At 43.6% G+C, this 13,905-nt stretch overlaps 1 protein-coding gene across 3 annotated transcripts in view; it reads left to right on the plus strand.

The window, feature by feature from the left end:
- The window catches only part of COL15A1 (collagen type XV alpha 1 chain), a 1,158,634-nt gene that overhangs the window by 514,136 nt on the left and 630,593 nt on the right, over positions 1-13,905 (plus strand). For all 3 annotated transcript variants that reach the window (XM_075314950.1, XM_075314949.1, XM_075314951.1), the window contains one exon: positions 6,310-6,336. In XM_075314950.1, coding sequence (XP_075171065.1) covers positions 6,310-6,336 — 27 coding nt within the window. The remainder of the gene's footprint in view (positions 1-6,309; positions 6,337-13,905) is intronic.

The raw sequence follows: 13,905 nt of genomic DNA on the forward strand, positions 1-13,905 counted from the left end.
CATGTAACATCACCGCTAGTCACAGTCTCAGGCCGCTCGCAAGACTTGATGTGAGAACATGGCGTCATGGAAATCAGTGACGAGTGCTGACGTCAGGAGTGCAGCAGACTACATCACAGCAGGTAATGAACTTAGCTAACCTCCTGATGTCGGCGCTCATCATCCCAGCGGCTGCAAGGCTGGCAGGGGAATGGGACACAGACTGCAGGGGCACCAGACGGAAGTCACACGGAAGTGCTTCTATGTGGCTTCCAGGAATTTTTTTGGACTCATTGACTTGTATTGTGTCACGGTCTGCAATTACGAAACAGAAGAGGACATGTTTCATAACAACGGAATTGACAAACGGAATCCGATGTGTTTTTTGTAAGAACTGAAGGCACACGGAAGTGCTTCTGTGTGCCATCTAATACTACACAAAAGACATTGGTAAGATGGTCTTGTCAGTAGGTCTGAAAAAAAAAACAGGAACTGACCAGGACAAACGGAACGATCATCTGAATGAGCCCTTAGGTGAGAAATTAAAAAAAAACCAGAATATCCAAAAAAATCAAGGTTTTAATTCAATCTTTGCCGTATCTGCCGTTAGAACAGCCTTCCCAAACTGTATAATTCCAGAAACACAAATAAAGAAAAACAGCAAAAAGTTACTAGATTAATAATGATGATTATTTTAGATTATTGAGGAAAAATATTTTATATGTGATAAATTCAAAATGTAACATTGAGGAACACACAGGAAAATCCATAGATCAAATACAAGTCTCCATTCTCCAGATAAGTGAGTAACAATGGATGTGGAAGTAATAATGAATGACATATCCAATAATTGCACACTGTCCCAGGAATTTTTTCACCCGTAATATATTGCACATACTCGTCATCATATATGATAAACTGCAATTCATCCAAAATGTCCCAAAATGTCCCAATTTAATGCACTGACAAAAACAGCTCTCAAAGTGCTATAAAGACATATGCAGTGCTCCAGCAATGCTGCAAGTACTCTAAAGGGTGCTTTACACGCTGCAATATCGCTAGCGATTGCTAGCAATGTTGAGCGCGATAGCACCCACCCCCGTCGCTCGTGCGACATTTGGTGATCGCTGCCGTAGCGAACATTATCGCTTTGGCAACGTCACACGCACAAACCTTGTCAGCGAAGTCGCTGTGACCGCCGAACAATCCCTCCCTCAAGGGGGAGGTGCGTTCGGCGTCATAGTGACGTCACTGCGGTGTCACTAAGCGGCCGGCCAATAAAAGCGGAGGGGCGGAGATGAGCGGAGACGTAACAACCCGCCCACCTCCTTCCTTTCTCATTGCCGGTGGATGCAGGTAAGGAGATTTTCGTTGTTCCTGCAGTATCACACATAGCGATGTGTGCTGCCGCAGGAACGACGAACAACATCGTACCTGTGGCAGCAGCGATATTAAAGAAAGGAGCGACGTGTCAACGATCACCGTTTTTGAATGATTTTGCGATCGTTGATCGTCGCTCCTTGGTGTCACACGCTGCGATGTCACTACCGGAGCCAGATGTGCGTCACTAACGACGTGACCCCGACGATATATCAGTAGCGATGCCGCAGCGTTTAAAACACCCTTAAGCTCTAACTGTTCCTTAAGATGTAAATGTCAATTCCTCAAGTAATTATACATATGGTGAACCGAGACAAAAGTTGTCTGTATTAGTCTGTGGACTCATGTGGAACTACTGCCATGAGGATGCTGATTAGCACGATCTCCAAGTCCTGTGCTTTCAGTGATGGACGCAGCAAGCTGATGTTAAAAGCTCCACAGATCATCCACACGTGAGACTACCATGGTACACACTGAGCCGAGCTGACTCAAGTCCTCCACATCTGAGCGAGGTTTCGGGGGTAACTCCCCTTCTCAAGCTGACAATCCACTTCCTTCCCAGGGTATATAATGGCGCACACCTCATACCTCCACCAATTACAATAAACTTATCTACAATATAAAAATAATCAATGACAAACAGATTTTAGCTAAAAAAAACATTCTTAAGGATTGGAAATTCAGAATATTTAGAAAATGCATCATATTAAAAATACATTAAAATTGCACAAATTGCACATTTGATTTAAACTTTTCGGAGTTAATGTTTCCAGGGTATAAATCCAATATTTTAATAATGAAATCCATTTTTCTTTATTTGTCCACCATCTATACAACATATTTCTTCCAGTACCATCCATTTAAGATGAGAGACATTATGCCTACATTCCCCAAAATGTTTTGCTACTGATGTCTCATGATATGTATTTTCTTTCTTCTGATCTTTTCCTTTCTCTTTTTCCTTGACCATTAGTCTTTCACTGTCCTCTTTTTAACACCATACTGTCTAATAGCCGAGCAATGCTTTGTAAGGTGGATCTTTATACTACAGGTTTTTCATACATAGCTTAATCCCAATCAAAAAATGCCAACTCAGCTTCGATGACAAATTCCTAATTACAGTGACATCACCTACTTTTATAAATGCCCTCTATGTAAGGTATACAGTGTTAGGATTTTTTTTAGCTTATTTTTTAAGCATATTGTCCTGTTTCTATATGTTTTTTCAGATATACCTCATTCTTGCATTAACAAAGTGGATAGTTTTAACTACATATCTGGAGAAGTTACTTTTGTGTCACAAACGCGAAACCTGACTATCATGTTAATGAAAGCCTAAAACCTGTATTTAGGCTGCAGAATCAAAGATCAGGACAAGAGTTGAGCTCCACACATATTAGTCCAATAGGGGTGCAGCTGTGGCGCCCCTGGGGTTTAATCACCACAGGGCATTGCATTTCATTTGGTGTGCAATGCTTGTACTCAGGTGATGAAGAAGTTAATCACTGGTGTTGTTTTTTTTCCCTTACAAAACATCTAGCTATGAGTCACCACTTACACAGGAAGCTGGACAGTCTGGGGAATTCCAGGTTACCCAGCAACAGCCACTAAGAGTCATCCCAAGGGTGGGGGCACTGAGTAAGGAAGAGAAACACAAACAGTATGGAGAGTCCCAGCCGGAGGCTGCTCCGTCAGTCAACCTGCAAGCTAGAGATAGAGCTGAGTGACGTGACTGGCTTTGGTTGGGGAGAAAGTGCTCAGGCACTGAGGGACTGTGATCCTACGCGTTTCAAAGGGGGTAGCCCTTCTTCATCAGGGATAGTGTCAGTGCCAAGGAAAAACCTCTTTATATACCCCCAAGGATTATAGGAACACTCAGGAACCTGGGACTACCAATGAAAAAATAACATCAAAATGAAATGTAAATGGGGCATTCCAGAAACAAAAATATTTAGTAGTTCATGTTACCTGTGCCATATTAGCTGAATATGTGCTAATCTGGACTGAAACCTTGAAATAAATGTGGTGTTTAAGAATAAAATGTGAACCTGGAAAAAAAAGTGAAATATAACAGAAAGTGGTTGGAGAGGAATATGATCCTGGCTGCTGCATTCTGGATGGATTGGAGAGAGGAGAGTTCAGTAAAAGGGAAACGGATTAGTAGAGAGTTCCAATAGTCAAGATGAGAATGAATAAGAGTGAAAGTAAAGCTGGCTTTACACGCTACAATATATCTTACGATGTGTCGGCGGGGTCACGTCATAAGTGACGCACATCCGGCATCGTAAGTTATATTGTAGCGTGTGACAGCTACGTGCGATTGCGATTGAACGTTAAAATGTTCATCACATGCACGTCGTTCAATTGCTAAAAATTGAACGTGAGGTTGTTCAATGTTCCCGAGGTAGCACACATCGAAGTGTGTGACACTCCTGGAACGATGAACAGATCTTACCTGCGTACCGCGGCTCCCACCGGCAATGCAGAAGGAAGGAGGTGGGCGGGATGTTTACGTCCCGCTCATCTCCGCCCCTCCGCTTCTATTGGCCGGCTGCCGCGTGATGTCGATTTGACGCCGAACGTCCCTCCCACTCCAGGAAGTGGACGTTCACCGCCCACATCGAGGTCGTATGGAAGGGTAAGTACGTGTGACAACAAATAATCATTTGTGCAACGCGTTCAACAAATTGAACGTGCCGCACATACGATGGGGGCAGTTACGATCGCATACGATATCGTATACTTAATCGTAACGTGTAAAGCAGGCTTTAGAGTTTTTGTAGTCAAGAATAAGAAAAGGTTGAATTCTAGAGATGTTTTTGAGGTGTAGGTGACATGAGTGAAAGAGGGATCGGATGTAGGAAGCGAAGGAGAGATCAGAGTCAAATATGATGCAAATGAAGAGGGAAGTCGGGTGCTGGCCATTGGTTCGTTCCCCTCCTTCAGATAATGTCAATGTGCATGTGTTGCTCCTGTTGGAGCCGTAAGCATCAACCATTACGCTTGGCTTTGCCTCCATTCCTTCTTGCAGGGTCCTTGCCAGAGGCGGGGGATGGACAAGAATTAACACACGCCAATCTCTGATAAACAAAGCTGGAACTTTTTTATTGCAGATCACTCTTCTTCTCACCTTTCAGACACTTAGCACCACCCGTGCTGTGTCCGTTCTATCTCAGGGGAATCTTCTCTGTTCCTGGCACTCGCCCAGGGCAGTAAGCTCCAGCAGCTGCAGCTGAGTCCTATGTAGCCTTGCTCCCCCAGTATCCTTTCCAGGCAGCTGCTGTACCTCACTCGTGCGCCCAGACATGTGGCTGCTCCCGACCAGTTCAGGGTCACACTGGCAGTCTCTGTACCCCGATGTCCCACCAATCTCAAGATGCCCCACTGCCCGTCCACTGGGTGAGATCTCGGTACACGGGAGGATTCCTCTATCTAAGTAGACCCTAGCTCTGGGTCCTGCCTGTAAGCTTCAACTCCTGCCACAACTGACCTCTTTCCTACTCACATTCTAAAACCCCCTGTATTCTCTCCTCTCTCCTGTCTCCATTTCCCAGGAAACCACCTTGTTACACTTCCTGTATTCCTGATGAATCTTATTAGCTATGTAACTACTCATACCATCCACCTCCTGCTCTGCTTGTTTCCCTAGTTACCACACAGCTGACGCTGTTCTGCAACTCCCACCTGACACCAGTACTCTACATTACAGATTATTTACAGTATATATAAACAAATACTTTTCTCTGCCACATGCCATATATACATTGTAATTACATTCAAATGACACTACCTTCGTAGGAGAGGGCGCTGATCGCCCTCCTCCTACACAAAGGCAGCGGGCGTGCTGTTTGGGAGTAATGTTAGTATTGGGTTAAGGAAAGTTAGTAGAGGGAGGAAACATGACAAGTTCAGTTTTTGACAGATTCAGTTTTAGATAGAGAGAAGACATGATCTTGTAGACAGCAGACCGATAATCACTGGAATTTTGTAGTAATGCAGGGGTGATGTTAGGAGACGATCTGTATAATTGGGTGTCATCAGCAAACAGATGGTACTGACAACTGAAATCTACTGATGGTTTGTACAATATGGGGCAATGTATAGAGAGAAGAGGAGGGGGTCTAGGACTGAATCCTGAGGCACCTCGACAGTGAAAAGAAGATGAGCTGGAAAAAGATACTGTGAAGAAGGGGTCACAGAGGTAGAAAGAGATGCAGGAGAGAGCGGTGTCCTTGCGCCTGATAGAGCAGAGCATAGTGAGGCGGAACCTGTTATCCACAGTATTGAATGCATAAGAGAGATCCAGGAGAATCCGCATCAAGTAGTGACCATTAGATTTAGCTGTTAGGCGATCAGTAGTGACTATAGTAAGCGCAGTTTCCGTTAAGTGTAAGGACCGGAGACCAAATTGTAAAGGGTCAAGAAGAGCGTTATCTTAAAGATAGCAGATTAGACGGCATACTACCTAGCATTCGAGAAGTTAGAGATGAAGGGGAGATTAGCGATAAGGTCTGTCCACCTAGAGTTGGATTGGCATGTGACATCCAGCGTGCTCCAAGACACACTGGAGCTGTTGGCAGTTCACAAACTACAGGAGACCGACAGGAGCAACGCTGAAAACAGATGAAGATGGTGGCAGGTGAGTATAAGACAGGGGGCAGGGGACTTACATTTAAAGCACTACTCTAGTGGTAAAAAAAAAAAATGGCTGGAGTGGTGCTTTACTGACATTTCCTGACAGTATTGTATGATGAAGTATCTGCCTATATTTCTCAGCATTGAAGACACCATAGGTACTGACCAAGCCTCCAGCTCCATTTGCTGAAATGTTGACCCAAACGTGGAAGGAACCTCCACCATGCTTCACTAATTATTGTCTTGAATCATTATTAAACATTATTGTAGCAAAGACAACTTTACATATCAATTATATTATTTATTGTATTTCAGGGTATCCCTGGGAAAGATGGTGTTTCGGTAAGTTTTTCTTGTGCAGTAAATCTACAAGTATTTTATTTGGAATACTACAAAAGAGTTTTATTTATTGCATTTTCAGAATACTATTTCTTAAAAAGTAAAACATATCTATGAAATATCTATGTGCTTTCAAAAATTTGCAGAGTATATTACAGATTTTACATTCTTTTACCCAAAATTATGGTTAGAAAAAAATAAATACATTTACATGCATTCACTGAACATTGATTCACTACAATTAGAAACTATCATTATGTTACATACACAAACATGACAGTGTAGAATTAAAATTGTTAACTAGTGATGAACGGCTTCAAATGTACCCAAGCACCGTTCCCGGAACTGGAGCTCTCAGGGAACTCCGGGTAACAATCCAGATCAGGCAACTCAGGTAATTTGATAAAAAAAAGGAAAAATAAATAAAGAAAGGAGAAAGCAGGCGCATTATACTTATCAGTCTCCACGCGGCTGTAATACTGCTTCCAGCCTGCTTATACTACTTCCGGGGTCTCTCATTATCTGCCATACATATGCACTGCTTCTCCCGCCCACCAGCAGTCTTGGTGTCTCTGATTGGTTGCAGTCAGACAGCACCCCCTCCTTGTGTGACAGCGTGTCTGACTACTTGCATTCACAAGCTCTGTGTCCCCCTGTCGTCGTCTAAGAATAAATAAATATAAAAATTTGTGTAGGGTCCCCTCATATTGGAATACCCAGCACAGATAAAGCATATGGCTACAGGCTGCAGACCTCAGCTGTGTGCATATCTTGGCTGTGTATTAAAATAAGAGGGATTGCATGCGGCTTTTTTAAAATTATTTAAATAATTTTAAAAATCGTCGTGTGGTCCTCTCCAATTTTGATTCCCAGCCATGATAAAGCCAACATCTGGGCATTGGTATTCTCAGAATGGGGAAACCCCTGGTTATTGTGCCCCATCAGCCTAAAAATAGTAGCCTGCAGCTGCCCAGGATGGTTGCATCCATTAGATGCGGTAGTCACTGAACTTTACCCAGTTCTTCCCGTTTGCCCTGGTGCAGTGGCAATTGGGGTAATAAGGATTTTTGAACAGCTCACAGCTGCCACTAAGCCCTAGATTAGTAATGGGAAGCGTCTGTGAGAAACCCCATTACTAATCTGTAAGTGAAAAGAAATAAACACAAACACCAAAAATATCCTTTGTTTGAAATAAAATACAAAGAATCCCATTTCTACAATTTATTAACCCCAAAAACATCCCTGCAGGTCCAATGTAACCAACACGAGATCCCACGATGATCCACCTCTCCTACATAGATACTGAAGGCACAGCGCATGGTTACAGAACATGACTGCACACTGTGGGCTTCAGGTAGTGACTGACTGAGCCTCAGCTGTGAGCGGTGATGTCACTCAGTTTATTTGCAGTCACAGCTGGAGGTTACCACAGTCTTTCACCTGTGACTGCAAAGAACCTAACTGACTTCATTGTTCTTCACTGCTGCACAGTCTTTGCCTGAAGCTCACAGCATGCGTACAGGTTCTGTGTATGCGCGCTGTGACTTCAGTATGTATGTAGCAGACCTTGAAGCATCTTGGGACCTCGTGTGGATTACATATTTTATTTCAAAAAAAGGATTTTTTCGGTGTTTGTGTTTATTTGTTTTCACTTACAGATTAGTAATGGGGTCTTATAGATGCCTCCCATTACTAATTTAGGGCTTAGTGGCAGCTGTGAATTGTCATTATTCCCTTATTATCCCAATTGCCATGCACCAGGGCAATTGGGAAGAGCCGGGTACAGTTTTGGGCATTGTTGCATGTAATGGATGCGACAGGTCTGGGTGGCTGCACGCTGCTATTTTGAGAGTGGGCCGATAACCCTGGGTCTCCCCAGCCTGAGAATACCAGCCCCCCGCTATCGGCTTAATCATGGCTGAGTATCAAAATTGGGATGGACCGCACACCATTTTTTTACTTATTTACTTATTTCCTCCATGTAGTATTATGGGTATCACATAGCCCTCCATATATTATGAGCCTCATTTAGTGTTCCATATAGTATTATGGGCCCCACATATTCCTCCATTTCATATTATGGGCCAAATATAGTCCTCCATATAGTATTATGTGCCCCACATACAGTTGAAACCAGAAGTTTCCATCCACTATCTAAAAAGACACATATGCATGTTTTTCTCGGTATCTGACATGAAATCAGAATAAACCTTTCCCATTTTAGGGCAATTAGGATTATCACATTTATTTATATTTGACAAATGCCACAATAATGAGAGAGAGAATGTTTTAAGGCATTTTTATAACTTTCTGCAAAGTCAAAAGTTTACGTACATCTCATTATTATTTGTTACCAATGAACTTAAACTTAGACTTGGGTCAAATGTTTTGGAAAGTTGGTAGGACTTTGGGCCCAGATGTTGCCAATAAACCAGAAAGCTCCCAAAGATACAGTGCCTACAAGTAGTATTCTAGTATTCAACCCCCTGCAGATTTAGCAGGTTTACACATTCGGAATTAACTTGGCATTGTGACATATGGACTGTTTTTTTTTTTTGTTTTTTTTTTTTTAAATGGTGAAAAGTTTATTCAGAGGGTCATTTATTATTCAACCCCTCAAACCACCAGAATTCTGTTTGGTTCCCCTAAAGTATTAAGAAGTATTTCAGGCACAAAAAACAATGAGCTTCACGTTTGGATTATTTATCTCTTTTTCCAGCCTTTTCTGACTAATTAAGACCCTCCCCAAACTTGTGAACAGCACTCATACTTGGTCAACATGGGAAAGACAAAGGAGCATTCCAAGGCCATCAGAGACAAGATCGTGGAGGGTCACAAGGCTGGCAAGGGGTACAAAACCCTTTCCAAGGAGTTGGGCCTACCTGTCTCCACTGTTGGGAGCATCATCCGGAAGTGGATAGCTTATGGAACTACTGTTAGCCTTCCACGGCCTGGACAGCCTTTGAAATTTTCCACCCGTGCCGAGGCCAGGCTTGTACGAAGAGTCAAGGCTAACCCAAGGACAACAAGGAAGGAGCTCCGGGAAGATCTCATGGCAGTGGGGACATTGGTTTCAGTCAATACCATAAGTAATGTACTCCACCGCAATGGTCTCCGTTCCAGACGAGCCCGTAAGGTACCTTTACTTTCAAAGCGTCATGTCAAGGCTCGTCTACAGTTTGCTCATGATCACTTGGAGGACTCTGAGACAGAATGGTTCAAGGTTCTCTGGTCTGATGAGACCAAGATCGAGATCTTTGGTGCCAACCACATACGTGACGTTTGGAGACTGGATGGCACTGCATACGACCCCAAGAATACCATCCCTACAGTCAAGCATGGTGGTGGCAGCATCATGCTGTGGGGCTGTTTCTCAGCCAAGGGGCCTGGCCATCTGGTCCGCATCCATGGGAAGATGGATAGCATGGCCTACCTGGAGATTTTGGCCAAGAACCTCCGCTCCTCCATCAAGGATCTTAAGATGGGTCGTCATTTCATCTTCCAACAAGACAATGACCCAAAGCACACAGCCAAGAAAACCAAGGCCTGGTTCAAGAGGGAAAAAATCAAGGTGTTGCAGTGGCCTAGTCAGTCTCCTGACCTTAACCCAATTGAAAACTTGTGGAAGGAGCTCAAGATTAAAGTCCACATGAGACACCCAAAGAACCTAGATAACTTGGAGAAGATCTGCATGGAGGAGTAGGCCAAGATAACTCTAGAGACCTGTGCCGGGCTGATCAGGTCTTATAAAAGACGATTATTAGCTGTAATTGCAAACAAGGGTTATTCCACAAAATATTAAACCTAGGGGTTGAATAATAATTGACCCACACTTTTATGTTTAAAATTTATTAAAATTTAACTGAGCAACATAACTTGTTGGTTTGTAAGATTTATGCATCTGTTAATAAATCCTGCTCTTGTTTGAAGTTTGCAGACTCTAACTTATTTGCATCTTATCAAACCTGCTAAATCTGCAGGGGGTTGCAGACTACTTGTAGGCACTGTATGACATTATCATATGGGCTGTCCTATATTGTTTAAAGGCATAGTCTTCTTAGTGTATGTAAACTTTTGACTGCAGAAAAGGGGGCTTTACACGCTGCGACATCGCTAACGATATATCGTCAGGGTCACGGTGTTTGTGACGCACATCCGGCATCGTTAGCGATATTGCAGCGTGTGACAGCTAGGAGCGACGATCAACGATCGCAAAAACGGCAAAAATCGTTGATTGTTGACACGTCACTCCTTTTCATAATATCGTTGGTGGTGCATGCCGCTGGTTGTTCGTCGTTCCTGCGGCACCACACATCGCTGTGTGTGACACCGCAGGAACGATGAATATCATCCTACCTGCGTCCACCGGAAAAGAAGGAAGAAAGGAGGTGGGCAGCAGGTTCCGGCCGCTCATCTCCTCCCCTCCTCTTCTATTGGACGGCCATTTTGTGACGCCGCTGTGACGTCGCTGTGGCACCGAACGCACCTCCCCCTTGAAGGAGGGTTTGTTCGGCAGCAACAGCGACATCGCTGAGCAGGTATGTGCGTGTGACGCTGCTGTAGCGATATTGTTCGCTACAGCAGCGATCACTACATGTCGTACGAACGACGGGGGCGGGTGCTATCACTCACAACATCGCTAGCAATCGCTATTCCGGTATTTTGGAAATCTAAATAATTTTGGTTCCTAATTGATCTACAATGGGAAAGGTTTGTTCTGATTTCATGTCAGATAGTGAAAAAAACATGCAGATGTATCTTTTTACAGGGTGTATGTAAACTCCTGGTTTCAACTGTAGTTCTCCATATAGTATTATGGGCCCCTCATAGCCCACCATATAATAATATGGAGCCTGTAAAGTCCTCGTCCTCCATATAGTATTATGTGCCCCACATAGTTCTCCATATAGTATTATGGGACCTATATAGTTACCCATAAAGTATTATGTGCCCCATAGTCTTCCATATAGTATTATGGACCCCACATAATCACCCATATATATATAGTATTATAGACCACACTCAAAAAAATATTTGCCTATTTACCTCTCCTCTTTCTCCCCTCTGCTCTCTGAATCTCTTCCCTGCTCAGCACAGCAGGTGCAAAATAATGACGTCATCACGCCCGTTGTGTTGAGAAGTCAAACACACAATAATGGGGGAGGCAGTGGATGGCTTCCTTCTTCCATCATTGCTTTCAGCTGTACAGTTGAAACAGTTGAAAGTGCAATGCTGTTAGCGGGAAGAGGGGGGGAGGGCAGTGCCGTCACCCTGCATTGTAGCCAAATAAACTCATCCTTAAAGCCAAATTTGGCTTATGTTTTCTAGAGTAACAAATACATCGCATTTTTTTGCATTTTTGTATCCAAGCGAACTGTGTTATAATCTGCCATTGAATATGGATTCTAAATAGATTAAAACCATTTCTAGAAACAAAGGTTGAATAACAATTGTTGCACTTTGCAATAAAAATATTTGTTTAATTTATTTGTGAGCATCACTGTGCTCAGGTATATTTGATGCTCAGCCCTGTGTGAGCCTCTTGCAGTGTTTGAATGGCTCGCACTGGGGGTAGCAACAGCGTGATCAGATGTAGTGTGCAACAAAAAAAAATGTAAAAAGCCTGCCCACACTCCCCTGGAAGTGATCTGCTTATGGCTGGCTGTATGTGGGTGGAAACTCAAACTGCCAATCAGTGATTCTGAATCGGACCAAGTTTGGACAAGTGGAGGTTCGGTTAATTTGCTGCCAACGAACCAAACTTCCAAAGGATTGTTCATCTCTAGTCATTTCTCATTAACACACATTACTACATTTATTGACATCTATGGTTTGATTTTTTTTTTGTCTGTGTGGATTGGATTGGTTATTACTGACATCTGGTAAGACATTCATGTTAATAGCACCTTTTAAAAATATAGTTACCATGTTTCCCTGAAAATAAGTCCTACCTCAAAAATAAGCTCTAGCAGGAATTTTCGGCCTTTTAGAAGTAAAGGCCCATTTACACACAACGATATCGCTAAAGAGATATCGTCGGGGTCACGGTGTTGGTGATGCACATCCGGCCTCGTTAGCAATGTCATTGTGTGACACCTTTTTGCAATCAGTAACGATCGCAAAAAGGTGTCAAATTGTTTGTCATGTACACGTCGTTCATTTTTAAAAAATCGTTTCTCGTTTGCAACGCAGGTTGTTTGTCGTTCCTGCGGCAGCACACATCGCTATGTGTGACACCGCAGGAACGAGGAACAACATCGTACCTGCGGCCGCCGGCAATGAGGAAGGAAGGAGGTGGGCGGGATGTTTCGGCCGCTCATCTCCGCCCCTCCACTTCTATTGGGTGATCACTTAGTGACGCCGCTGTGACGCCGAACGAACCTCCCCCTTAAAGAAGAGATTGTTCGGCGGCCACAGCGACGCAGGTGAACAGATAATTGCGTGTGACGCTGCCGTAGCGATATTGTTCGCTACGACAGCGATCACCCCGTGACGCGCCACTGATGTGGACGGGTGTTATCGCTTGCGACATCGCTAGCGATGTTGCAGCGTGTAAAGCCCGCTTAAGGCTTAAATATAAGCCACACTCCGAAAATAAGCCCTACTTGCAGTTAAATAATGAAATATCCATGCAACTGAAAAGGTTAAAGAATACTGCAGGACACTTCATTAAAGAAAGCAGACAACCCCAAAAGAGAAAAGACAGACCCCACATTTTACTCACCAGACCTCAAACGAGATGCTGTGGAATGCAACGATCTGCAGTGGAACACAGAGGACATGCAGTGAAACCACACATTCACATTTGGTGATACCATACTGCTCCGAGGACCTGGGACACAGTCAGGGGCTGGCTGGCATATTTTATCCTGGGGGGCAATCATAAGGCGGTGGCCCTCAAGTTGCGTCAGCTCACCTTTGGTCTGTTTATCTCTGGCCACTGCATTAAAGCAGCAGTTTTAACAGACTTTATGAACAGACTGGTACATATATATGGTAACAGAACCGTGCTTACTGCTTTCATAAATACTGCAACAGAACCAAAATGACTACATAGATATAGGAACTGCAAGGAGCTTACTACAGAGATATGGGAACAGAACCGAGGTTACTGCAGAGATAAGGGTGCAGAACCGAGCTTACTGCAGATATAAGGGTGTAGAACCAAGCTTATTACAGAGATAAGGGTGCAAAACCGAGATTACTACAGAGATATGGGAGCAGAACTGAGCTTACTGCAGAGAAAAGGGTACAGAACCGAGCTTACTACAGAGATATGGGAGCAGAACCAAGCTTCCTACAGAGATATTGGACCAGAACCGAGCTTACTACAGAGATAAGGGTGCACAACCGAGCTTACTACAGAGATATGGGAGCAGAACTGAGCTTACTGCAGAGGTAAGGGTGCAGAAACAAGCTTACTACAGAGATTTGGGAGCAGAACTGAGCTTACTGCAGAGATAAGGGTGCAAAACTAGACTTACTACAGAGATATGGGAGCAGAACTGAGCTTACTACAGAGATAAGGGTGCAGAACCAAGCTTACTACAGAGATTTGGGAGCAGAACTGAG

Source organism: Anomaloglossus baeobatrachus, chromosome 6, assembly GCF_048569485.1.
Source record: "Anomaloglossus baeobatrachus isolate aAnoBae1 chromosome 6, aAnoBae1.hap1, whole genome shotgun sequence".
NCBI classification, from domain to species: domain Eukaryota; kingdom Metazoa; phylum Chordata; class Amphibia; order Anura; family Aromobatidae; genus Anomaloglossus; species Anomaloglossus baeobatrachus.